This window comes from Telopea speciosissima, chromosome 4 (assembly GCF_018873765.1).
Source record: "Telopea speciosissima isolate NSW1024214 ecotype Mountain lineage chromosome 4, Tspe_v1, whole genome shotgun sequence".
Lineage (NCBI taxonomy): Eukaryota > Viridiplantae > Streptophyta > Magnoliopsida > Proteales > Proteaceae > Telopea > Telopea speciosissima.
In genome coordinates this window covers 5279516-5305032 of record NC_057919.1, presented here as the reverse complement: position 1 = coordinate 5305032, position 25517 = coordinate 5279516, and the positions used below count along the sequence as shown (strand labels likewise).

Below are 25517 nucleotides of genomic sequence, written 5' to 3'. Positions count from 1 at the left end.
ATGAATACCTATCTTGGTGCTTCCATAGTCTTCATCAAGACATATGGCATGATCCCTTTAATGTTTTCACATAGCAGCCCTTCCTTGGAACCCCTTTGTAACCTAGGGTTCCAAAGAGAGGAGAGGAGGCGGAGAGCTTGTAGGATGACTCTCAAACCAGAACCGGAGATCCTTGTTCTTCCTATTGAACCAGAACTCTCAAGCCAGAACTACCTTTAAGCTCCTTATCAATTCTGACAAACAGTCATTCCTTTCTTTCTTTCATCATCTGTATCAATTCCACTACAAAACCCTAGCTACATCCCTTGTCGACAGCCTTCCTTAATGCTGGAAATCCTTGTTACCTCTTACTGAACCATCAATTTGATGTGAGAAATCCTCTCTCAACTTCCACTTTTATCTGCTCATTCATCTTTTCCAGTATCATAAGCTTTCGAGACCTATGACCTAACATCTCTCATGTCAACTTTGAAACCGATATCTCAAAACCCTATTTCTTTCAGAACCTATGACCTAACATCTTTTAAGTCAACTTTGAAACCTGGTTTCCGTGTCAAGATTAAATCTTTCCCCTTTAAGTGATTCTGCAAAACCCTAATTCTTGTGAGTTGGGTTTAAAATGGTGTTCCAACAATCCTACTTTGGAATCTTAAGAGTTACTAATATGCGCCAGTTAAAAGCTGGCGGTTTGACCTTTGATATCTATCCTAGAGTCCAATAATCTAGTGCCTGAATCTCGTCGGCTGAAAATGATTTAGTTGTTGTGTCACTATGAATATTATACAGATTTTTGACTCTAAATTTCTAGATAGTATTGTTATTATATATTATTATTATTAGTATTATTGATTGAAGTGATTTCAGCTTCCTGCAGCCAATCTTGCAGCTAAGGGCTCAGTAATCAGCCAACATTGATAACAGATTCTAAACACAATTGTACAAAATCCAGTTATTCAATTAATAAGAAAGCAGTAACAACATTGATCAAGTTAGAAAAACCTATTGATTGTTTCCCTCTTGCTATGAGATTTTGAGACATGATACTAGATGCTTACGTGGTTTAAACAAATTCAATCATTTCTAGTTCCCTAAGGTTTAAAATTCCTTGTGGTCTGATTGGCCAGAGGGTTTTGTATCATAGATCCAATAAAAAATGGCAATTTAGATTTGTATACAAAGAAAGACTGTTCAATAAGTCCTGTAATGAATGATAAGATGATAAATTAGTATTTCTCTCTATACTCTAAATTTTTGCTGGCACATTCTGTCCATAGATAATATATTTGAATGCATGTATTATCTTTTGCCCTTTTTTATAAGTTTAGGCAGTTCATTCTCTTCCATGATTGGATTTGGGCATTTTATTTGACTGTATTTTTTAACCACTTGCCATCATACTTGATCAGGTTTCATCAGCACTTGATGCTCTAATTGATATTACTGCTGGAAAAGTAAATATTCATGTCCTCATGGCTCTTGCTGCCTTTGCATCAGTATTTATGGGGAATGCCTTGGAAGGAGGCTTACTTCTTGCAATGTTTAATCTGGCCCATATTGGTAAACATCTCAAGCTTATTCATCTGAATGCAATTTCATTTCTACAAGAAGACTAAAGATTTGTTGTCTTATGTGCTTTGTATACAGCGGAAGAGTATTTCACAAGCCGCTCAATGATTGATGTTAAAGAGTTGAAGGAGAACCATCCGGATTTCGCTCTTGTACTGGAAGTGGATGGTGACAAACCACCTCATTTCTCTGATTTGATGTACAAAAGAGTTGCTGTGCATGATGTAGAAGTGGGTTCATACATGTTGGTCAGAGCTGGTGAGGTCTGTGTGTGAAGTTCTATTTTTTGATAATTGATAATTTGTCCATTACTTCCAATCGTATGGTCAAAATTCTGGTTGTTAAAACATGCTACCTAAAGGTGAGCTTCTTTCTCTTTAGAATTATTAGGCTGTGGGATTAAGAATTTAGGATGAAGAGAAAATGGGGAAGAGTTTTGTATTACGGGAAAAAGTTATGGTCTGGGTTATGGTGACGGAGTATTGATTCACCATTGGAAGAAAAAATGAGCGATATAAAAAAGAAATAAAAAGAAAATCGATCCAGCTGCAATCATGACCTCAGGAATCTGGTAAACTGATAAACTCAGGTTGACACTAAGAAGGGGGGTGAATCAGGGTCAACAAAAACTTTCTTCCAATCTCTAACAGATACTGCACTGGTGATGTTTTTTCAATTACAATTCAAGATTGGCTGGGGCAGTCTCGTAATTACCAATCACACACAGACACGTCCACCACACACCACAACGTGGCTGGGTCTACCAGACAGTGTCCCTCCACTTTGCACAACACACACTTCAAATATATGTTGAAAATAAGTGCGAGACAGAACACCAGATATACGTGGTTTGGCCAGAGTGCCTACATCCACGGAGGAATACCCGTATAGGGTTTTGTATTTCCTCAATACACTACTCAAATTTTGATGGCTACAACCACCCAGGAACTCCCAATCCCTGCTTCAGTTTGTGCAACCACACAAAAGAGGGCAACTACCCCAATCTCTGTACAAGCCCCCTACTTGACAGAGTTACAATAATTAATTGCAAATAACAGAATTAAATCCCCCAATACAATGGCCAATATTGGCTTACAATCAAACTAGGTTTTTTTCAACTAAACATGCAACCTAGAAACTCACAATGGGGATTTACAATCGATAATTACCTCTTGTAGAGTAATTCAGCAATCATGAAGCCTCTGATGCATAGAAATCGTGTCTGTGTACGCTCTACTGCTCAAACCATCTTCAATACGGAGTCATCGAGCATAAAACAGTGATATCATCGACTTTCTGTGCTCAGACGATGCTGCAACTACTTCCAATGGCTTCCTCTTGAAAAAATACCCAATTTAGAAAAAAAAAAAATCGTCCCATTTGGACTCCAGATGGGCAAGATACGGCCTTTGAAAATTGGATGCTCCAAAACAAGTAACCAGTGGTAGAATCGTAAATAACTAGATTCTTTGTGACAAAAACATGTGTAATAAGGACACGTGTCAGAGAATTTCACAAGACCATCTACGTTAGAATAATAGGTGATGTCATGTTGATGTCACACTCCACTACCAAATCCCTTATTTCCTTTCTTTCTTCCTTTCTTCTTGAAAAAGAATCTTGCATCAATCCGTGACGTCCAAGAGGGATCTAAGCACTTGAAGCTGATCCGAAGCTCATGGAGATTTTGGAACTTTATCAAATTAAAGGGACATGTCTGTCTACAGAATGGTCGTTAAATTTAAGCCAAAAATTTTGGCTAAGTAAGAGAGAAAACGTCCCTCTCCAGATTTGCTCCATTTTCGCACAACGACACGAAAAACTCCAAAACTTCCTCGTTTGACATTGAAAAGAGGTGAAACAAATTGCGTTGTAACCATGATTCAACGAGCTACATTTCTTATGAAGAGTGTTTAGCCCAGTTCTGCCATTATCACTTCCAAAAATAGCTTCCAAGTGGACCCCACTGTGCGATCCTATGAAATCACAACTTTTGATGTACGAAACCTTCACCTGCTGCTTCGGGCCTTTGACAAACACTTCTTAGGGACCATATATATTGCCAATAGTCATCCTCCATGCTCGGATGCCGCTATAACTTTGCCAAATGACCAAACTGCCCTTGATGCTGTGTAGAAGCCCGTTTAACCATTCCAGCTCTACCAAACCACCAATAGCTGCTGCCACAATACCAATATGACTGAATACGTTGCCAACAATGACAACAACACTCCACACACTTCAGTGGACCAACATAAACATACCTAAAAAAGCATTGAGACTCTCTCTGTTTGTTATTAGTTGGCCAATGGCATGAGCCCGGGGCGTGGGGTGAGGCCGCCAGAGTTCTCTGCATGCATGTGGTAAATCATATACAATCCAGCCTGTGCTACAACAAGAATATAACAAGCCCCCCAAGGAAATTGTACAACTAGTTACCAAAAGAGAAAAACAAGAGAAGTAATTTTTGCTACTTTTGTATTAGCATGGTATCTGGCTGATTCCATAGTTCACCTTTTAATTCCTTGGACACCCTCAGACTCTTGCCCGTTTCTTACTATCCCCCTTTTTTCAAACAATTTTTTTTGGTGAATAAAAAATCTATTACCAAAGCGAGGGAAAGGGGGGGGGGGGAAGAAAGATACAGGCCCTAGACAAAACTAAGAGGGGGGCTGGGGCCATAAAAGAGCACTATTTAAACCCCAGGAATCAACAATATGCCTGTTCATAGGGGTGTCATAAAAGTACTTTTGGGGAAGTAAACTAAGCTTCAAGGAAACATCTGAAGAGATGGCTTTCCAATTCAAGTCGAAAGACCGGGAGTTGGAGGTCCATCTCGTAAGGTTCCTCTCCATCCAAATGTGGTAGAGAGCAGCGCCAAACACAAGCTTGCCAACAGTGTTGCAGATAGAACAGCCAGGGTAAGTCATGACCAGCCAGAGCCACTCTCTAGTAAAGGGGAGAGGTCTCCTGTTGCGAGGCCAAATAAACGATAGAGCTTTTTTCAATATGGTAGAGGAAAAGTGGCAAGCAAAGAAGAGGTGGTCAATTTCTTCGGGACCGCTCCAACAAAGGATGCAAGAAGGGGAAACATGGATTTTGCGGTGGAGGAGGAAGGCTTGGGTGGGAAGGCAAAGGTTGAGGGTTCTCCAGGCCAAGAAGCTATGGTGAGGGGTGTGACCTTTGAACCAGACTAGCTTGTGCCAGAGGACGGTAGGGGCATGAGTCCTAAAAAAATTCCTGACAGATCTAAAGCTAAAAAGGCCATTGAGGGAGGGGAGCCAAATAACCTTGTTCACATGAGAAGGTGGGGGGGAGGGGGGAAGGGAGTGCTAGATCTGGGAGAGGATGGGGGAAGGGGGGAGGGGGAGACCAGGAACCTTGAGAGATAATGGAGGAGAGGGGGGCAGACTTGGGGATGCCAGAGGAGTAAATTGATCTAGCTCCAAAGAAATTATAAACGAACCCATTAAGATGCCAGGGGTCGAAGGGAGATGGAGGATCCATCAGCGATAGAAGAGGAAGTGGCTCTAAGAGCCAAAGGGCGGAGATGGAGGATTTTGCGCCAGACCTAGGAGGAATCCGAAGGGGTGGGGACGGTCCAAATGGAGTCATTTTTGAGGAGATGGGAGTAAACCCAATGTACCCAGATGGAGTCATGCTTAGAGGAGATTTTTCAAATAAGCTTCAGAATACCCACAATATTGGCGTCTCGGATACGGCGGATGCCGAGGCCTCCTTTAGATTTGGGAAGGCAGATGGATTTCCAGCTGACTGGATGGAGGAATTTGGAGGTTTCCTTCCCTTTCCAAAGGAAAGCACAGAAGAGGTTCTTGATGGCTTTAATGGTGGTTTTTGGAAGGCCAAAGATTCCACACCAATAAATATAAAGATGATTAGAGAACCGATCTGATGCATTCAGGCCTACTAGCATAGGAAAGAAGTTTGCCTTTCCAGAGCTGGAGATGCTTGCAGATATTATCGAGCATGGGGGTGCAGTGGTGACTGGAGAGCCTAGCAGGGATGAGGGGGAGGCCTAGGTATTTCACTGGGAGGGAGCCCAGGGAAAAGTCCGTCAAGCGCAGGAGGGTGTCTCTATCGGAGTCTGAGGTACCAGAGAGGAAGAGCTTGGATTTAAGAAGGTTGATCTTGAGACCGGAGAGACTTTCGAAGAGGTGAAGGGAGGACATGATGGCAGATATAGAAGAGGGGGAGGCTGTGGAGAAGATCATTAAATCGTCCACAAAGGCCAGGTGGGTAAGATTGAGATGCTTGCATTTGGGAATAGGGGAGATAAGGTGAAGATCAGGTTTGGCTTGGATGCTCCTCGAAAGGACTTCCAGGGTCAGAGAGAAGAGGAAAGGAGAGGGTCAACCTTGGCGAATCCCAACTTGAGAGTGGAAAAAGCCAGCGGGGGAACCATTGACGATGACTTATAATAAGGGGGAGGAGATGCAGGCGAAAATCCATCTGATGAAAACCGGGGGAAAGCCCATCTGGGAAAGCACATCGCAGATGAAGTCCCATCGGAGGGAATCAAAAGCTTTGTGAAGGTCGATCTTCATAAGGGCAGTGGGCGAGTGGGATTTTCGGTCAAAACCATGCACTATTTTAGAGCAGAGGATGATGTTATCCACAATGCTCCTGCCAGAAATGAATGCAGATTGGTTGGGGTTGACCAAAGAAGGGATGACTAACTGGATTCTGTTAGCCAAGATCTTAGCAATGAACTTGTATAGAAGATTGCAAAGAGAGATAGGTCTGAAGTAAGACAGAGAGGATGCTCCATCTTTTTAAGAGATGAGGCAAAGAAAAGTTTGATTGACCAGGGCAAGCTGGCTGGGATTAAAGAAGCTGCGAACAGCTTTGAAGAGGTCCTCTTTGATATGATCCCAGCAGCTAAGGAAAAAATCCAAGTTGAACCCATCAGGGCCCGGGGCTTTGTTGGATTTATGGGACAGGATAGCCTTTGAAATCTTGTCATCCGAAGGGATGGCAAGGAGAGAGCTAGCCAAGGAAGGGGGGCGACTAGGCCAGGGGGAAGAGGAGAGGGGGGAAGGGGAGGGTTAAAGAGGGAGGAGAAAAAGGAAGCAGCCTCAGACTTGATGTCGAGGACAGAGGTAAGCTGGGATCCATTGCTAGCAATGAGCAGGGTGATAGAATTGGAGTTCAATCTGGCTTTTAAAGATCGGTGGAAGAAAGCCGTGTTTGAATCACCAAGCTCCAGCCACTTCATATGGGATTTCTAGCGGAGGAAGCTTTCTTCTTGAGAAGCAAGGGAAGAAAGCTTTTTCTCCTCCACAGCCAGCGAGGGGTTGAGCGGATCTGATAGAAGGCGGGATTGCACACTGGCCAGGTCGGATCGATAAGAGGAGACGCGAGAAGGGATATTGCCAAAGGTGGAGGAGTTCCAGATTTTGGGGGCAGATTTGGTCAGACCATAGTAAGTTCGGGAACGGCAACAATACGAGAACGGATACGTACGGCAGTCAAATGGACTGTACGGCAATAATACGTTTTCAAAAAATCCGGCGCAATAAAACGCTACGACAATAATACGGTACGTGTATAATACGTATATAATACGGTTGCTCTGTAGAAATCCGGGAGCAAAAATACGGGCATATATTCACTATGCAATGGACATGTACACCTAAAAAACACAATAATAGCATTTACTAATGTGCCTAAATATATAGTTTGATTGGTTAACAAGCCTAGATTCATTACATTCTTTATTGTATGGATTAGAATGGTCATCAAAAGGGATGATTGAAATGAATATTGCTTATATCAAAGTCTTACAGATACTCTACCAAATAAATCAAAACATCAAAGACAAAAATAACACATTATGTGTTATAGAACCATGAAAATCCCACAATATATCTATTACAATAAAATGTATAGATCATCCATCAAATTATCCTATGCAATCCATAAAACATAGTTCGTGTCATAAAGAAAACATCTATAAAACATAGTTCATGTCATAAAGAAAACAAAGCATCAATTGGTCCTCAATCTGATGGTGCTTGTGTCTCTGATTCATATGTGAAAGGTGTGACAATAGTACGCAGCTGACTTAAATTGCCACTATAGATTGGAGTACTATAAGGTTCAGTAGAATTAAATGCAGATCCAAGCCCAAGCTCTCTATCAAGCCATGTCTGATCATCTTCCACCATTGTATCCCCCTCATCTTCAAGTCCAACTCTATCATCATCTTCATTAATTGGAATCTCAAGAAGTTTATCTAACACAATTGAGTCCTTGCTGAATCTCTTAATTTCCTTTGATTTGAGTTTCATAAGGTTATTCATCCTTACATAAATCAAATCTTGCAACATCTCAGGAGAAAGCTTGTTTCTCTTTTTGGTTTGCGCAGCTTCAAAAGCACTCCAGTTTCTCTCACATGATGATGAACTATAAGGTTGACTCAAAATGCAAATAGCTATCTTTTGAAGCAAGGGAACACAACTTCCATGCATAGTCCACCATGAACCTACAAACATAAAAGTATGTAAGGAAATAATAAAGAACAAATTCATTATCAAATTTAGAAAAATAAAGAAGAAATAAAATAAGAATATAACAAAAATTATCAAATTTTTTTTACTTACGTGGATGGCAATCAACCATTAATAAAGAGAGTTCATGAAATAGCTTTTCTTCTTTCTCATAATAATTTCTGAACTCATTTGCAAATTGTCTCTTGTCATCTGGAGAAACCATAGTCTTTATGATATAGATAACTGCTTGTTGCACATCATTTTGGTAGTATGAAAATTTTCCATCATACATAAAGAAAGGATTCAAAAAAGCTGCCATCACGTGCACAGGATGAATTATGTTTGCTTCTTTTCTACTGTCAAACAATTGCAATAGCCTCTTGTACTTCGATGAATCTCTGTTGCAACGATCTATGATGGTATTCCTTGTCCTTTCCATAGCTTCATACAAAAATGGACTTGTAGCTCTATCACCATCAACTTGGCAAAGAAAGGACTATGATAAGAGGTTCTAAAATGGACAACACATTTTTTGCATTCAACCAAAACTCTGTACTCTGAATTATTTGAGTTACCATTGCGCCCAAATCAGACCTGCAGTGCCTGTTGATCCTCCATTCTGCTGATGCAACCATAACTCTCAACAAATCCTCAACATCAAGAATAGATTTACGCATAAAAAAATTAGAGGCAAATCTGGTCTTGCAAGGTTTTTTCAATTCTTTGCCTCTTTCCCTCATTAAGGCTAAAACAGTCCCATGCTTATACATAAAACCAACAACCAACTTTGCCTTGTCAAATACTTCTTTTACCCATGGAATTTGTGCATCAATGTCCTTCAATAGTAATTGCACTCCATGTGCTGCACACCTTATCCTATGAATGTGAGGATATTTCTCCATAATCAAAGAGATTGCAACCCCATAGTTGGAAGCGTTATCTGAGATAAGTTGAACAACTTTCTCTGCTCCAATTTCCTCTATTATAGGCTTAAGTATATCTCTAAGAAATAGTCCAGTCTTAGAAGAATTAGAGCACTCAAAAGAGTTGAGGAAAACAGCCCCCTTGGGTGAATATGCAATAACATTAATGAAAGAATGCTCTTTCATATCAGTCCATATGTCAGACATAATAGTGCATCCTGTAGTAGACCATGACTCCTTAACTGAAGCAACATATCCTTCAATACCCTTCCTCGCCCTTTGTACCAATTTGGTCATCAATGTAGAATAACTAGGTATGGCATAACTTGGACCATAACAACAAGTAGAACGTATCATCTGAATGAAACTAGGAGTTTGAATAACATTGAAGGAAATATTATTCAAAAAGAAACAACGAGCTAAATCATCATCAACTTCATCCTTGCTTTTCTGTTTAAACATTCCATCTACACTTGGTTGTTGAAGACTTGAAGACTGACCTATATGTTCTCTACTATCTAGGGGGTTTTGTGAAGTTCCAACATTACATGCAGTGGAACTTTCCCCAGTCTTCGCTTTCTTATTACTTAATGCACGGAGTGCCTCAGCATGGACATCATTAGGCACATTGCTGCATATCCCAACATCATTTCCCTTCAAGCAAGCTAAATGATATTTCACTCTTGAAATACCCCCTGCATACTCCTTGTTACAAAATTTACATTTGAAACGCCTTTTTAAATCTTCCACATACTTCCATAATTGATCTCTTTGTTTAACCATTTTCCCTTAATGTCCTAATAAACAAACAAAAATAAAAAATAAAAAACAAATATATAATGATATGGACAGTTAAAATCATAGACAAAGGGTAAATAATTGAATATGGAAAGACATAGTGGATCAAGTGAATCCATGAAGCTATCTCAAATTCAGACTTGTCAAAAATCCATACCTTCAAGTACTGCAAGCAAAGGAAATTGAAGAAGAATAACAGAAAACAGGGAAATGCAACTATCAAAGTACAACTTTCCAAAAACTTGCCTTTCTAAATCAAAAATAGCAAAACAAGAAATGAAATGCAAAACAATTAAATTATACATTAAATTATAAAATTTTAGGAAAAGAATCAATAAGCTTGCCTGAGGAAAGCATAGAAGTAGAAGCATGCGAAAGTCTTACAGGTCGCCAGCAGCAATTTCCCATGGAAATGCTCACAACCCTTCTCACTCACTGGCAACGGTGACAGTACAACATAGAACCTTAAGACTCTATTAAGGGAAAACAGAAGAGGTATCTCCATGGACCAAGCAGATGAGAGCATAAATGCAAGTCCACGGTAGATGGGAAACAGAGTCAAACTAACGATGGCCCATAAGCCATTAGTGGAGGACTCGATCAATTGACTGTTCACCTACTGTAATTCTCAGTAGGGGCCATGAAGATCATGTAATTTCTTCGATACTTCAAGTACATGTTCATAATCGCACAGAAAACAGAGGACGGACAAAAGAGAGACCAGTGGTGAGTTGGTGACTGGTGTGTGGAGACCTCTGTTTTTATTTTCCATTGACTTGAAGTTGAAAAGCAGAGGTCAAAAGCAAATATGGAGTCTGAACTCTCTAAATCAAACACATGCACCACCGAAAATGGATAAAAAACTAACACTAAGAATGTTCTCAGAGAATGCTTGGAAATTGTTGGAATGAGGAAAGGTAATGGATGGAGCTGTAATCACACACATTATATAATTTACTGACTGGGTTTTCGGGTTTTCCTGCGTCTCTGCTCAAAGATTTCATTTGGGTTATCACTGCTTCTATGTTTCATTATTTCCTTTCCTCCTAGGTTTTTGGGCTTTAAGTCCAAAAACAGACCTCTGTTTCTTTAATCTGTTTTCCCCTTCCTCAAACATATACGTTTTGTATTTTACTAGTTCTCTAAATGTATGTTCAGCTGTTCAATTGTTGGTTTTAATTTTTGAAAATGGCTAAAAATTAAAAGCGTTGTTTCAGTGCAGGAAAATTAATATAAACAAACAAGCTAAAAAAGGGTAAAGCATAAACTTACAAATAGACTGCAATCTGCGGCTTGAATAAGAAGAACGCTGCAATCGATTGATGGCCTGAAGAACGAAAGAAGAGGAAGAAGAGACAAAGAGTTCCGTCGGAGACTGGAGACTGAGAGCCGTTGGACGATGGAATTCTTTCATTGGAGAAGCCGAGAAGAATAGAAGATGAGGGTAATGGACTGCAATCTACGTCTTGAATGAGAAGAATGCTGCAATTGATCAATGGCCTGAAGAACGCAAGAAGAGGAAGAAGAGACAGAGAGTTCCGCCGGAGACTGGAGACTGAGAGCCGTTGGATGATGGATGGATGGAATTCTTTCGTTGGAGAAGCCGAGAAGAATAGAAGATGAGGGTTTGTGGTAGATTGATATAACGGTTAAGATCAACTCTATAATTTAAAAAAAAAAAGGTAAATAAACGTATTTGTATGCGTATCATACGTGTATTATTCGTGTATAATACTTTAAATCATAAAAGCCGCGTATTTATCAGACTTTGACGTATTATACTCAATACGGCGACTTTTTCATTGAAACATTCGGATACGCATATTTACTAACTATGGGTCAGACAGAGCTTTTTGGTAAAAGCAATGAGAGGGAGGGAGGGGGAGGAAACATGAGAGCTCCAGGCTTTAAGGATGGTTGGGAGGTAAAGATGATGGGAATGTCGAAGAATTTGAAAAGCTTAGGGCCGAAGGAAGAATATTGTTGGATAAGGAGATGGCAAGGGCTGTGATCGGACAGACCTTGGAGAAGGAAATTGGCATGGGAAAGAGGGAAGGTGGAAATCCAAGCTTCATTGATGAGGAAGCGATCCAGCTTGTAAGCAATACGGTCATTACCTCCCCTTCAGTTGTGCCAAGTTGGGGGGGACCCTAACCATCTAAGATCAACAAGACCAACCTGCTTAATACAATCATTGAAGGCATTGATGGAATTGATATCAAGGGGGCGGCCTTCAATTTTCTCAGATTACCCCCACCCCCCAAGGAAGGGACCCAATTCTGGCTTTAAGGAGAGCCAGATCATTCCATGGGGAGGTACGGTGATGCAAATTTATCACCAAACTGGGCTTTTTTTATTAGGAATAAGTCTAGGGTTGGGTTACATACATGTTGGGTCTTTGATCCCATGGGTTTCTAATGTAATAGGCCACTTTCATGGGCCTAAAATATGGGTATATAGGTTGCATATGGGGTTAGCCCAATACTTAGTTTATTTTTATGTTTTTTAATTGAACCGGTTCATATTGGTTGCATCCAATTGGTTCAATTTAAGTGATCATGTGACTTGGTTAAGTGGTCATGTGACAACAGATCATTCTAAATCCTTTTAATCTACCCTCCAAGATGCGCAAACGACAAATTATGCGCACCAACCAGAAGGGCACAAATTGTGAGAGTAAAGTCTTAGCTGTACCACAGAAGGAATTTGAGCAGACCAGCCATGATTCAGGTCTGATCCTAGACGTGATTACACAACAAGTTGCTGCCCAGCCTGAGGTCAAGTTAGCACAGCCCATCAAGGAGTTATTGTGTGATTTTTCTGATGTAGTGTCAAAGGAGCTGCCAAACGAGCTACCCCCACTGAGAAATATTCAGCATGTAATTGATTTGGTGCCTGGTTCTATTTTACCAAATCTCCCAGCCTACAGAATGAGTCCTACAGAGCATGATGAGCTCAAGAAGCAAGTCGGAGAGCTGCCCCAAAAGGGTTTCATTCAAGAGAACCTAAGTCCTTGTGCTGATACAACAGGAAATGAAGAGGTGATTCCACAGGAGAAGAATGACCTTCAAGATGTTGTTCTTGAAGAGGTGGAGCTTGTGTCTCAAGCATTAGATGAGAAGGTTGCTAACACTGAAGACTCTATGGACAGAACATTCACAGTTGTTGTTGATTCAGAAAAGGAACACATAGAGTTTGTTATGCCACCATGGTTCTTCGAAGAGAAAGCTCCACGCCTTGAAGATTTTATTCCTAATGTCCCTGCCTCACCAGAATTCTGTTTGGGGATGGTCAAAGCCGCTGATCACATGTTGATTCCCCTTCATCACTACAAAATTCGAGGACGAATTTTTTCAAGCTGGGGAGAGTTGATGCAGATTTATCACCAAACTGGGCTTCTTTTATTAGGAATAAGTCTAGGGTTGGGTTATATCCATGTTGGGCCTTTGATCCCATGGGTTTTTAATGTAATAGACCACTTTTATGGGCCTAAAATATGGGTATATAGGTTGCATACGGGATTAGCCCAATACTTAGTTTATTTTTATGTTTTTTAATTGAACCGGTTCAAATTGGTTGCATCCAATTGGTTCAATTTAAGTGATCATGTGACTTGGTTAAGTGGTCATGTGACAACTTAATTGGTCATGTGATGTAAGTTGGGCTAGATTAGGAATCTATAAATCCAGCCATGTTTTGAGTCTATTTCCTTTAGTATTTTAGTTTCCTAGTCAGTTTAAATTACCTAATAGGTTAGGGATAGGGTTAGGCCATTCCTTTTTAGTGTCTAAGTCTATTTTTGAGTCTTCTATATAAGTTTGTAAGGAAGGCCAACATTACATACGAATTTGATTAATAAAATTAGCTTTATGCTTGCTGCCATTGCTGCTGCTCTTTGTGAGTGTATATCCTTGTGGATCTCAAGGTGAATAGGGTGGGTGGACTCCTGCGACTCCTTGCATCGTGAAGATCGGGAGGTTTCTTCAAGTTATCAAGCTGCTGCCATCGTTCTCTGCAGTCCAGTAAGTTTGAACCTGCTATTTGTTTTTAAACCTTCTTCTACTAGCCTTTATTTTCCCTTAGACCTAATCCACAGTCCCCTCCATCCATCAAACCCTAATTCTTCATTAAACTTGCACTCCTACCTCAACTGGGACTTCCCCATAACTCCAGATTTAGCCATCACTTTCGAACCCTACTTCCAGCCTATATCCCCCACACCACTCCCCACACTTGACCTTAGCCCTGGCCCTTAGTCTCCACTATAACCCCTCCATTCCTCCACTTCATTAAAACCCAAAATCTGCAACTCAATTCTGTCCAGAATTGCAGAATTTTAAAACCTTCCCAAATCCTATTATTTTTATACCTTATTGACCCCCTAGACCTGCCCATTAAAACCATATAAGACCCATTCTCAAATTCCCATTCTAAATCCTAGAATTAACCTAAAACCTAGTGCTGTCCATTCGAACCAGCAACCCCTTTTGCTATTGATCCTGTTATCTGGCTCCTAGTAGGTCTCCTACCTGTCTAGGACTACATAATACGGTCAAGTTCCATTTGAAGGCGTAAACCACCGTGAGGTAGAAGGAAAGGGAGGAATTAGGGATGGAGAGAAGGAGATGCATAAGCTGGGGGGAAGAGTGAAAAATGGAGATGTGGATCTTGGAGGGGTCCCAAAGGATCCAAATACGCCCATTAGGAGAATGGTTGTAATTGGATAAAAAGGATCAAGAGGGGGCAATGGATGCTGTAATGCAAGAGGCATTGCCTTGGAGGACGCGAATTTCAAGAAGGGCGTAGAAGGAAGAATGAGAAGACTTAATGAGGGCTCTAATGCCATGATGCTTGGCCAGAGAATTGAGACCCCTGACATTCCAGAAGAAGCCAGCAGACATGGGAAACTACAGGGGGGAGGGCAACGAAGTCCTCGGGGGGACACTTTTGTACCTCCTGTGGGAGTACGCGAGTTTGGGACGATGGCGGGCAATAACAGTGGCAGTGTGGGAGCTGCCAGACTCACAAGAGGAGGCAAGGGGTGGGGGAAGGGGCACTCAACGGACAAGGTTAGGGGGAAAAGGAGTTACAGTAAAGGAGAGGGGTCGGGGAGTTGGTAGTTAAGTTAGTTAAGGCAAGATGGTGGGAGGGGTTGGTATCAGTGTTGGTGATGGTGGAGGTTGGTCGAGTGAGGGGGGAAGAGGAGGGCAGGTCATGGTTTGGGGTAAGGTTGGGATAAAGGTGGTTTGGAGGGGTTAAGATGGGGAGGTTATACGTGAAATAAGATGGGCCCGGTTTAGGGAGGGGTTGGACCAGGTTAGGAGAAGGGGGGTTGGTTAAAGGAAGTCAAAGGAAAAGAAGAGGGATCAGGGTTAGAAGTGGGACCGGGGTTAGGATGAATGTCGAGACGAGGAGAAGGGTTAGGTAGAAGAGGGGGTAGGTAGGATCTGGACAACGACAAAGGGGGATCGTGGTGGTTAAAAAGGGAAAGACCTTTGTCTATCAGACCTCGGTCCGGATCAAGGCGCCTAGACAGAGAGGAGCTTCAGGGAGCAGGTCGAGACTGATCCCTTTTAGGATCTGCGACAAAGGGGGCCAGAGATGGCAGAGCCCTCATCTTCGATGCAACTTGGATTGGAGAGGATCTCTCGCAGGCTCCAGGTACAACTTTGGAGAAATCAACTCTTGGCAAGGTGGACTGTTGTGCAGGGAGCCCTGGGCAAGAGCAGGAGGCGCTTCAATCGCCTGGGGCACTGACTGACCAATGGGATCAACCTTGTTCAAAAAAGTTGGAGAAGCTAGCCAATGGGGACTAAGGATTGAGGCATCTTCTTGGTTTGCAGACAGCAACGGAGCGTCGGAGGAGGTCCGAGGAGTCTCAGGCATAGGAACCGAGGGGACCTCCCTACGAGGCGGAGACACAGAGTCAGGGTGGTCGCGGCGACGTCGTTTGCGGCGGTGGCACACTTTTACCCTTCCTCTGCTAGGAGTTCTGGAGGGGCCAGAAGATAGAGGAGGGGCAGGGTAGCTTGCGGAGCTAGGGAGGCGGCCATTTGGAGAGGTGGCGAGAACCGAAGGGCTACCTTGGCCAGGTGGAGAAGATGGAAGACTAGAATAGGTGGCAGCTTGAGCTCTTGTAGTTAGAATTTCTTCAGAGGCATTCTGTCAAGTAGGTTCTGTCCGTTAGTCAGTCACCGTTTAGTGATGACGTCATCGATTAATTTTTTTGTAAATTCCTAAACTACCCTTTAAAGTGACAGATTTATCCTTTCCTACACTCCGCCCTCCGCCCTCCACCCTCCACTCTCCTCTCTCCACTGCTCCAGTGCCTGTGGCGAGTTGCAGTCGCCGGAGAAGATGAAGGAAACCATGTGCAAGCATTATTGGAGTCACCCTTGTGAGCATACCACCGGCCAGGTAAAAAGGCCCTAACTTTTACCACAAATCCTTACTGAAACCCTATCTCCTATATGTAACCCTAACCTGGAACCTCCACCGCAAGCCACGGCATTAACAACGAAGGTGGTGCCAATGACACAACAAATTGGGCAAGGAAGAAGAGTGCCAAAGTAGGGATAATCGGTTTCTGTTTGACGAATCGATCTCATCCTTGATCTCTTCCACCTCAGACTCCTCTTCCTCTGACGAATTTTTCTCCCTCTCATTATTTTCTCCTTTTCCCATCTTCGCCACCGGCCACCAAAAAACCAGAGAAATTAAATCTAAAAAAAAATGCAGATTTAACGCTGTTTGATCTTCTTCACAGAATCGGAGTTTCTGCGAGAAAACGTAATTCCGAATTAATAGTAATTCATTTGAGTCTGCATTTGAAGAAAAAGAAAAACTGAAATCTTGTAATTGAATATTAAACGTTTGCATTCTGAACCAATCGATCTTCTCCAATAAATCAAATCAACAATGACGAATCCAATTCCTGGTTTGAAATCATAGTGAACTTGAAAGTTGAAACCCTTTCAGAGAGGAAATCACGAGCATTTGTTTCTAGAAAGGTGGTTCTGGGTTGAGACTTGAGAGATGAAACTTTTTCAAATTTGAATCTTTTTCAAGTTCATGAAAAGAAGTCTCTCGTTTTCCCCATCGTTGTTGGGTCTTTCATTCACGAAAGTGTAGACATTGGTGACCGGTGAGGCGGTGACTGATGATGGTGAATGGGGGTGAGAACTGAAAATACTTTATACGCAACGCAGCGCAGGATATTGAGGAGAGGAGAGCTGTTAATGAGAGTTATACTATGAGGTTTCCCCAATCTGAGCTTTCCTCGGTTGTTTGAAGGGTAATTTGGTAATTTTAATTTCACTGTTTTCTATTGAATAGGTGATAAGGGTAAAATGGACATTTCCATTTAAACACTAACAGCAGACTAACACCGTCAGGTTTCAGAGGGTGTCAAGTAATTGTTTGAAAAGTTGGGTATATTAAGAAAACGGCCAATAGTCTAGGGGGTGTCCAAGTAATTTTTCCTATTTTTTTCATATAATAACCTAGTTTTTTCATCAGATTCTTTCCCCTCCCTTAATGAATAACCACTTTAGGAATGATGAAAATATAGAAAGTATCGAAATCAAGGACCTCGCTAGAGGACATTTCCAGCTCTATACTGTAGGTTGAGACCCAAGATACACAGAATCCTGAATCCCTCCCAATCCCACTTTTTGCAAACTCATTCACTGTGAAATGTTAGATATATGTCTCCGCATGGATTGGAAGAAAAACCTAGCTTTCTTGAGGAGGTGAGAGTGCCTCCAATGGCCACGGGCTGATGAAAAGAGCTTAGCAGTAACAGTAGGCGAGTCTCATTAATATTCCTTATGTATTTATGTTTATTGGATGGAACTCTTAATATGGCTATTAGTTGGTTGGCTCTGACTTCTATGATTTTTATGCTTTAAATTAACATTTTTGTAATGGAAGCTTCTATTGGTTCAGTCTGTGCCGGTAGATGGTGAAGTTTTCCATGGGAGATCAACAATTACTGTTGAGCACTTGACCGGGGAAGCCAAACCATTAGAGACTAAAGTTGGGGATAGAGTTCCGGGTGGTGCAAGGAATTTGGATGGTATGATGGTAGTCAAGGTATGCTCTCCTAACCGTTGTGGAATCTTTTGTCTTTCCAAAATAGTCTAATAATAATAATCTTGAAGCTGCAGATGTGAAATTTCTCATGACAAATGTGATATCCAGCAAGAGAATTGGATACTTTTCTCCCAGTAAAAAAAAAAGGCAATATGCAAGCGTTCATTTGATGGGCATCTCAATTTTTTAGTAACCAGGCAAATTTTGTTTACGCAGCCAAAGTAAAAATGATCCACATTCCCACAAGAGGGATGACGTTAGCATGGCCTCACTTACTGTACAAGACTGCAGACTACATCATACATGAAAAATGACCAGGCAGAAAAACCGTCCTATTATCCTTTGCGGAAACAGGTCACAAAGCATGCATGTGTATGAACTATGAACCCATAGTGGTGTTTGTACTCACCTAAGGGATTAAGATTAAGAAACCTCATGTAAAACCAGAATCTCAAGAATAAGGAACAACCAGATATAAGAGAAAATCATAACTTAATAAAAACTAATCTGATTAGGCCAAAACCTTGGTTGAGCGATCTATTTATCAAGTGGAACTATCCATTAAAGTTGGATTGAAACTGATGGCTAGATTCCAAGTTATGAAAAAATAAAGGGCATACCAAGTGCACGAGGCTCCTGCTATTTCGGGGTCTTGGAGGGTCATAATGTACGCAGCCAGAGGTTCTAAATCACAGTTTTGAGGCCGGTTTCAGTCAGGCCCGAAACCGAGACGTGCCGGATCTCGTTTCAAGGTTTCGACCTTGGGCCTCCCTGGGTTGAAACCCAGGGTCGGAAACTTGGGTTTCGACCATGGGTTTCGTTTCGGCCAGGCTCAAAACCGAGACAACTCAGAGATTTCGGTCAGTTTTGACCGAGATTTAGCTCCATGGGCAGCCTTACCCCCACTTCGTGGAGAGACTGTTTCCCGACTCGAACCTGTTACCACTAGGTCACAATGGAGCAACCTTACAATCCTACTGGAAATAGGATAGTTCAAGACTTGCAGAATCGATGGACAGTTTGGTGCTCTAAAACAGAACTCAGTCAAGGTGTTAAGTAGGCAACCAAACAAAGAACTGAAATCAGGAAACAGAAACTGAAAATCAGATTCAGGAAATCAGAATTTGAAGAATCATAGTTGAAGAAGGTTTCCTGAAATCGATTGGAAAACTGAGAGATAACAGGATCTGAGACTTGGAATTAGTTAATCAAATCGATAGCAAGAATCAGCAGAGATTAACCAATGATTAACTCGAAACTACAACTGTAACTAACCTGAAAATTAAAGTATTAAACTAGAAGGTGCTAACAGAATAAGAAATTACAAGGAAGATAAGTTCAGAATACCTGACCTGATATGAGATGGAGAGAATGAGTGGAGATAAGGGGAAGATGTTTAACCAGAAATTGGTTTTGGGGGTGGGGGGAGGGGGAGAGAGAGAGATAGGCTGAACTCTAAAACCCTCCAGATAGGATCCTAAACAAACCCAACTTAAACACAGCAACAACTCAGCCTTATCCTAACTAATGGGGTCGGCTACATGGATCCCAGTAGAAACAGAAAATTGATAATGAAAAAGCAAAGGAAGGAGAACACAACAATGACACAAACTCTAGGGCATCGACCCAACTTAGCTACGAACCACATCTTAACTTCTCAACATTCCGTTCTTGACCTCGAGAAAGGAGTGTATTTTAAATTACAACGACAACGTCCCAACATCATAGCCCAACTAATGGGGTTGGCCACGTGAATCTTCGCTTCCAATCAGCTCTATTTTAAGTCATAGAGGGAGCAAGGCCTAAACTAAGCATGTCTTTTGTTTAAGCTTTAAAGGGATACACCGATCACACAGAACTCCGGATGCACTTCTCCACTTCATCCACCCTACATAGATGGTCTAATGACAGTCCTATGAAATTTTCCTTTAAGCAAATCTAACTCAAACAGATAACCCAAATTGAACCTAAAAATTCAACACTCTCAGATGAGAACCAAAGTACCAAACTCTTGGAATCAAACACAGATATAGGGAATAGGATCCCTTCAAAAGATGGGAGCGATCCAACGGCTAGACAGAAAGTAATTTGAAAACAAGAATTTCTGAATATGAGATCCAGAAACAGAGAAACTCAAATTAAATCGATCAGACCAATGGAATGGCCAGAAATTGGGAACAGACCTCTATTTTAGTAGTTTAAACCAAATCCCAAAGTATTAAAACCATCAGATGGTAGGATTAGAAGTAATTTTAAAAACTCTAATTCTGAAAATTGGAATTCACAGCAAAAGGGTGATTTTTAAGTAACTTCAGAATCAGAGCTTAGAATTCTGTCAAACCCTGGTCGAGTTTGGCTCCTAGGGTGCTCTTTTAATCCCCAAAATACTGGCCAAAACAGACCTTTAGATCAGCATGCGATTGTAAAAGATTTGGCTGAAATAAGGACTTAAAAACAGGGGATTTGCCAGCCACTAGAATAGGTATTAATGTAGTTTAAAACCCCAGATTTCTATAACCAGAATTCTACACAGATCTGAGAGGTTATAATGATATTAAATAGAAATTAAAACTAACAATCAGAATAGCTAACCGATGAAGTATCAACACGCTATCTGAATAAAGGGAAAACTGAGTATGGAAGAATAGAAGAGTAGAAGAACTAAGGTTTCACACCTGCGGAACAGCTTCTCACTGCCAATGGCTTCTCACCGAGACTGAATCACACAGCTTCATGCGCAAGGCAACTCAATATTATTCCAAATCCAAATTGTCCCCCTGGCCAAAGCCTTACATTGTACTTATAATGACTGAAATAAAATCCTAGTATGAATAGGAAACTTTATTCACTAAGTAATTAATACTAATTACAACTGAAATAAAATTAGAATTAAGCAAACTATCCTAATGGAGCTAGGAGTCAATTAAAGCAACTAATTAATTAACTAGCTAAGCCTATGTGGGATTAAGCCCACGATTTGGGCACACACAATCTCCATCGAGTTGGCTGGTCCAACTAAGGTTGGCTGTTCGATCTCCATGAACTTGGTCCACCTTATGGCTTTGTTCATGCTGGTTCTAGTGGTCCAAACTACATCACAAATCCACCTGATTGCAGGCTTGGAACACACCAAAGCCCCACTTTTGAATATACAGAAGTACCACTCAGAATCCACAGAGTCGACACCTTAATCCTTAAATGTCTAAGCCTGAAATCCACAGACCAGCAAAGCAACAGCTTCATTCATTCATCAAATACATTTTTGAGGCTATAGGCCCTTACATTTACTTACAGAGTTTTGAGTAAAATAGATTCTGACCAAATAACTTTCCAATTAATTAGCTAAGGAGAGTCCGAATCTGCGAATCTGACCAAAAACTTTATATGATAAAGAAAAGACAATTATACAGGACTTGAATTAAATAACCAAAACAAGCCTGGCTTGAACAACTAATAACAATTAAAATAGAAAAATAAAACCCAAACCAGGACCTAACTATGAACAGTAGCTACTGGCTGTGATGTCACAGTCAATATTCAAAAACTGTTTTCTTCTCTTTCTTCTGCCGGCATGGCTTAAATTATACATCAGATGTAGTTGATATGATTAATAGGAGTTACTCAAAGAGCTTGCTTGATCTCCAGAAGTTCAATGAGGTAAATTAGTTGTTGACCTGGCCTGCAAAAGAAAGAGAGGTGCCCAAAATGAAAATTAAAGGAGCTTACTGCGTATTTGGGACGTAGTAGTTGCACATTTCATCAAGTTATTTTGGACTGGCTTTTGGGACTAAAACTAAACACACTTCCAACTTGATCTTTTATGGGAGGTGGAGAAATTTGGTAAAAAGTTGGCCTTGTGGATGTTGGGCTGCTTGGCAAAAGGTTGAGTTAGTCAGCTGTTCTAACCTTCTCTTTTCTTTTGTCCCTGTTCTTATCCCTGCAGCAGTGGCCAATCTTAGAGAAATCGGAGAAATATTTTCTCTGGGAAGAGAAAAGAATTTAAGATGTATCATATGGTATGTGGGATCAGCTGATCAGGCTGTCAGAGGGGTGAGTGAAGCCTTATCTGTTCATGTTTACATTATCTGCTCATTAGCGTAGTGAAGCATTACAACAGCTTATTGTAGACTTGTAGCTTTAGCAAGGTTAAATAGGAAAGCGTAAAACAGTTTTTGAGGCTAAAGTGTTAAACTTATCATGTCCATGCAGTAAGTTATAATTTCCTTCCGTTCATTCTCCTTATTAATTGTCATGCTTCCGTCACTCCAAGTTTATGTAATGTAGCGCTAGATAGGAGAAGGATCCTACTAGAGGCCAAGCAACAGGATCTAAAAGGGGGCTGCTGGTTCGAATGGGCAGAATTAGGATTTTAGGGCAATTTCTAGGGTTTAGGGTAGGGTAATGAGAATATAGTTTATATGATAAAACTAGGCAGGCTTTAGGGAATTTAATGAGCTAGGTTTGGTTAGATTTGAATAAGAATTTAAATTTCAGAAAATTTAGGGTTAGGGTTTTGGGTTTTGGATTTTAGAATTTAGGTTAAAATTAGGTTTTTTAATGGGAGTTTAGGGCTAGGGTTGGGATCGAGTTTCCCAAACAGGAAGGAGGATATTCGATCCAAATGTGGTGGGGTTCTGATGGCAGATTAGGTCTGAACAGGTTTTAGGCTGTTTTTGGTTTAATGGAGGTTAATGGGGAATTAGGTTTTAGATGGTTGGATAGGGCTGAGATGAATATTGAGTGGAGGGGATGATGTAAAGGGGCTGTAGCTGAATTATGAATGAGTTTTGATGGTTGGTTGAGGCTATAAAACTAGGGTTTAGGGAATTCAAATAAAAATAAAAGAGGGGCTGTAGGGTAGGCTGTAGAGGATTAGGAGAAGAAGTGAATTGCAGAAAATTAAAATACTTACTGGATTGAGCAATGGAGAAGGATAGAACCACCTTCAATGGAGATCCTCCCAACTGTCACGGCGTAAGTAGTCGTAGGAGATTCACCTACCGTTTCGACCTTGATAGAACCACAAGGATATACACTCTCAAAGAGCAGCAGCAGCAACAATAAGGCAGCTATACGATTTTTTTAAACTCATAAACTTGTGGGGGAGCCTCCCACGATTTGAAATTTTATAATAAAAGGCCATAGGCCAAATCCTAATACAAATTAAACTCTTCCCTCACTTAAATCATGGAGGGGAGGACCTAATTAAAACAACTTTAAATTTTAAAAGGTTAAAAGACCTATTTACCCCTAATAACTTAAAACAAAAGACACTTAATTAAATCACTTAAATTGAACCATGATTTGAACCAGTTCAATTTAAGTTTACATAATTAAATCACTTAAATTGAACCATGGTTTGAACCGGTTCAATTTAAGTTTACAAATAAGCTGAAATAAAACTAAGTATAGAACCTACTAAATGTAAACCTAAGCTATGGCTCCAAACTAAGCCCTAATTTCAGGGTTGCTTCTTCTTCTTCGTTCGGGTGTGGGCACATGGTGCTGCATCATTATGCTTTTCGTTTTTCTCAATATTGATTTATTGCTTTGTGCCATTGTGTGTGCCTGCATCTTAATCTAGGTTCATTTGTGGAAGATGCCCCATGAGGTGGCTGTTAAGTCTGTGGGTATTGGTATTGTACCCTTTGAGTTGAATCCCATTGTTGCTACTCTGCTAATAGTCATTTGGACTGTAGCCTTTGCTTTTCATGCCAGCCTCTTGTAGTTGGGTGTATCTATGATTTAAAAGAAAGTATGAAAAAGAGAGGTTTTTTTGCATTTTTGAGTTTATAGACTTACCTCTCAGTAAATGTGGTTTCTTGGTTCAGGCGACCAAGACATGGAATGAATCAACTTTGAACAGGATTGTGCAGTTAACTGAAGAAGCACATCTAAATAAACCAAAGCTTCAAAGGTGGCTGGATGAATTTGGTGAGCGTTACAGCAAGGTTGTTGTAGCTCTATCTTGTGCAGTTGCCCTTATTGGACCTTTTCTTTTCAAGTGGCCATTCTTTGGCACATCAGGTACTTAGTAAGAGGTGCATTTGTTCTACTAAAAACATTTAATAATGTCATTGGTTGTTCTTGAATTGCCTTCAATCTAGTTATCTCCTTTAGAATGCCTAAATGATTAGCATAAAAAAGTATCTCTGTGCTGGTACTTAAGATAATTGTCACGTTTACTGCTGATTGTGAAGATTAAAATTTTGGTTATTGAGCCTCAATTTTGAGAAATTAGTTCCAAAATCTAGGGATTTCAAAACAATAGCCCTACATATGAATGCCCACAGATTGATATTGAGTGCATATTTAATGATATACTTGTTTATTAGTTATACCTCTCTCCAACTCTGACATATTTGAATTGTTTGTTCTTTCAGTATATGTGTATGTCATTTGGTATATGTGAATAAGCAAATAGAAATCAATATTTTAACATTCTCTCCCTCTCTATTTCAATTATTAAATCGAAATATGCAGTACTGAATCAACTTGTGTCTGACATTTCAGACCCTGATGGTTATTCTATTCATCTGTGTTTTGATTTTCCTTCTAATTTATTTTCATCGGGGCTGCCTTGGAGGCATTTTACAAAATAAAAAAGGACGACAAACTTGCTGAAATTTGGTGAACTAACTTGTTATAAAAGCGGTAAAACTTTATTTTACTTTCAACCATAATGGTAGAAATTTTTTTATATGGATCAGAAAGTTATCAATTGAAAATGAAAAAGAAGTTTACCATTGAATTGCACCATTATTTACATCTCTTTTTTTGGTGAATAAAATATTCATTACCAAAGGAGAAAGAGATACAAGGGGCCCCTAGAATAGGGGAAGAAAATAAAATTTACAGAGCTTACAAAATAAAAGGCAAATCCCATGGCTTGATGTTACCAGTGATACAACCTAACTTCCCATGGCTTCGCAATGATAGCTTCACAGAGTGAGCCCAATCCAAATGGTTGGTGTTGTCAAACATAACAATTGATATTTTGGTGTTTGGATTTTCAAGGGCAATCAGAGTTGGACTGACATTACTTGAAACACCAGCCGAGGCTTCCGTAGGTCCACTGACCTTCAACATTATGTGAGAGCACACTCGGGAAGCTGGTTGGATACCCAAGGTTTAAAGTATCGGTATCGGGTATCGTATCGGCCAGGCGATTTTAAGAGACGTATCGTATCGTATCGTATTTGAGATATGTATCGATCGGTGCAGAAACACATGAAAATGATCAAAATATACATGGAAATACACTTTTGGACACAAAAAACAATATAAACAATCAATATATGTCATATATCATGCATATACACTAAAAATTGTGAATAATGTTTAACCAGACAATTGCGGCACTTTGAAATTGTTGTAAAAGGTGAGATTTCTTACATGCAGAGTCACTCTATTGCCATGAAGAATGTCGGGGTGGATCAAACTCATGTCTGTAAGGGTCTTCAAGAATAAGAGCAATTAGGATGATGTTTTGTACTGACCAAACATAAGCACAATACTGACCCTTAAGGAAGCCATTTTTGGTTTTCAGTGAAAAATGGTGGATTTGAGTTCAAATCTTTGTAAATGTATACAAAGCATGCATCTAATAGTTAGTTGAACTTAT

The 25517-nt window shown here is 40.5% G+C and overlaps 1 protein-coding gene across 1 annotated transcript in view; it reads left to right on the top strand.

The window, feature by feature from the left end:
- LOC122657304 (probable cadmium/zinc-transporting ATPase HMA1, chloroplastic) overlaps nucleotides 1-25517 on the top strand; it is an 82545-nt gene that overhangs the window by 7457 nt on the left and 49571 nt on the right. The window contains exons 2-5 of the mRNA XM_043851957.1: nucleotides 1407-1557; nucleotides 1645-1829; nucleotides 17747-17893; nucleotides 23725-23920. Of these exons, the coding sequence (XP_043707892.1) occupies nucleotides 1407-1557; nucleotides 1645-1829; nucleotides 17747-17893; nucleotides 23725-23920 (679 nt within the window). The remainder of the gene's footprint in view (nucleotides 1-1406; nucleotides 1558-1644; nucleotides 1830-17746; nucleotides 17894-23724; nucleotides 23921-25517) is intronic.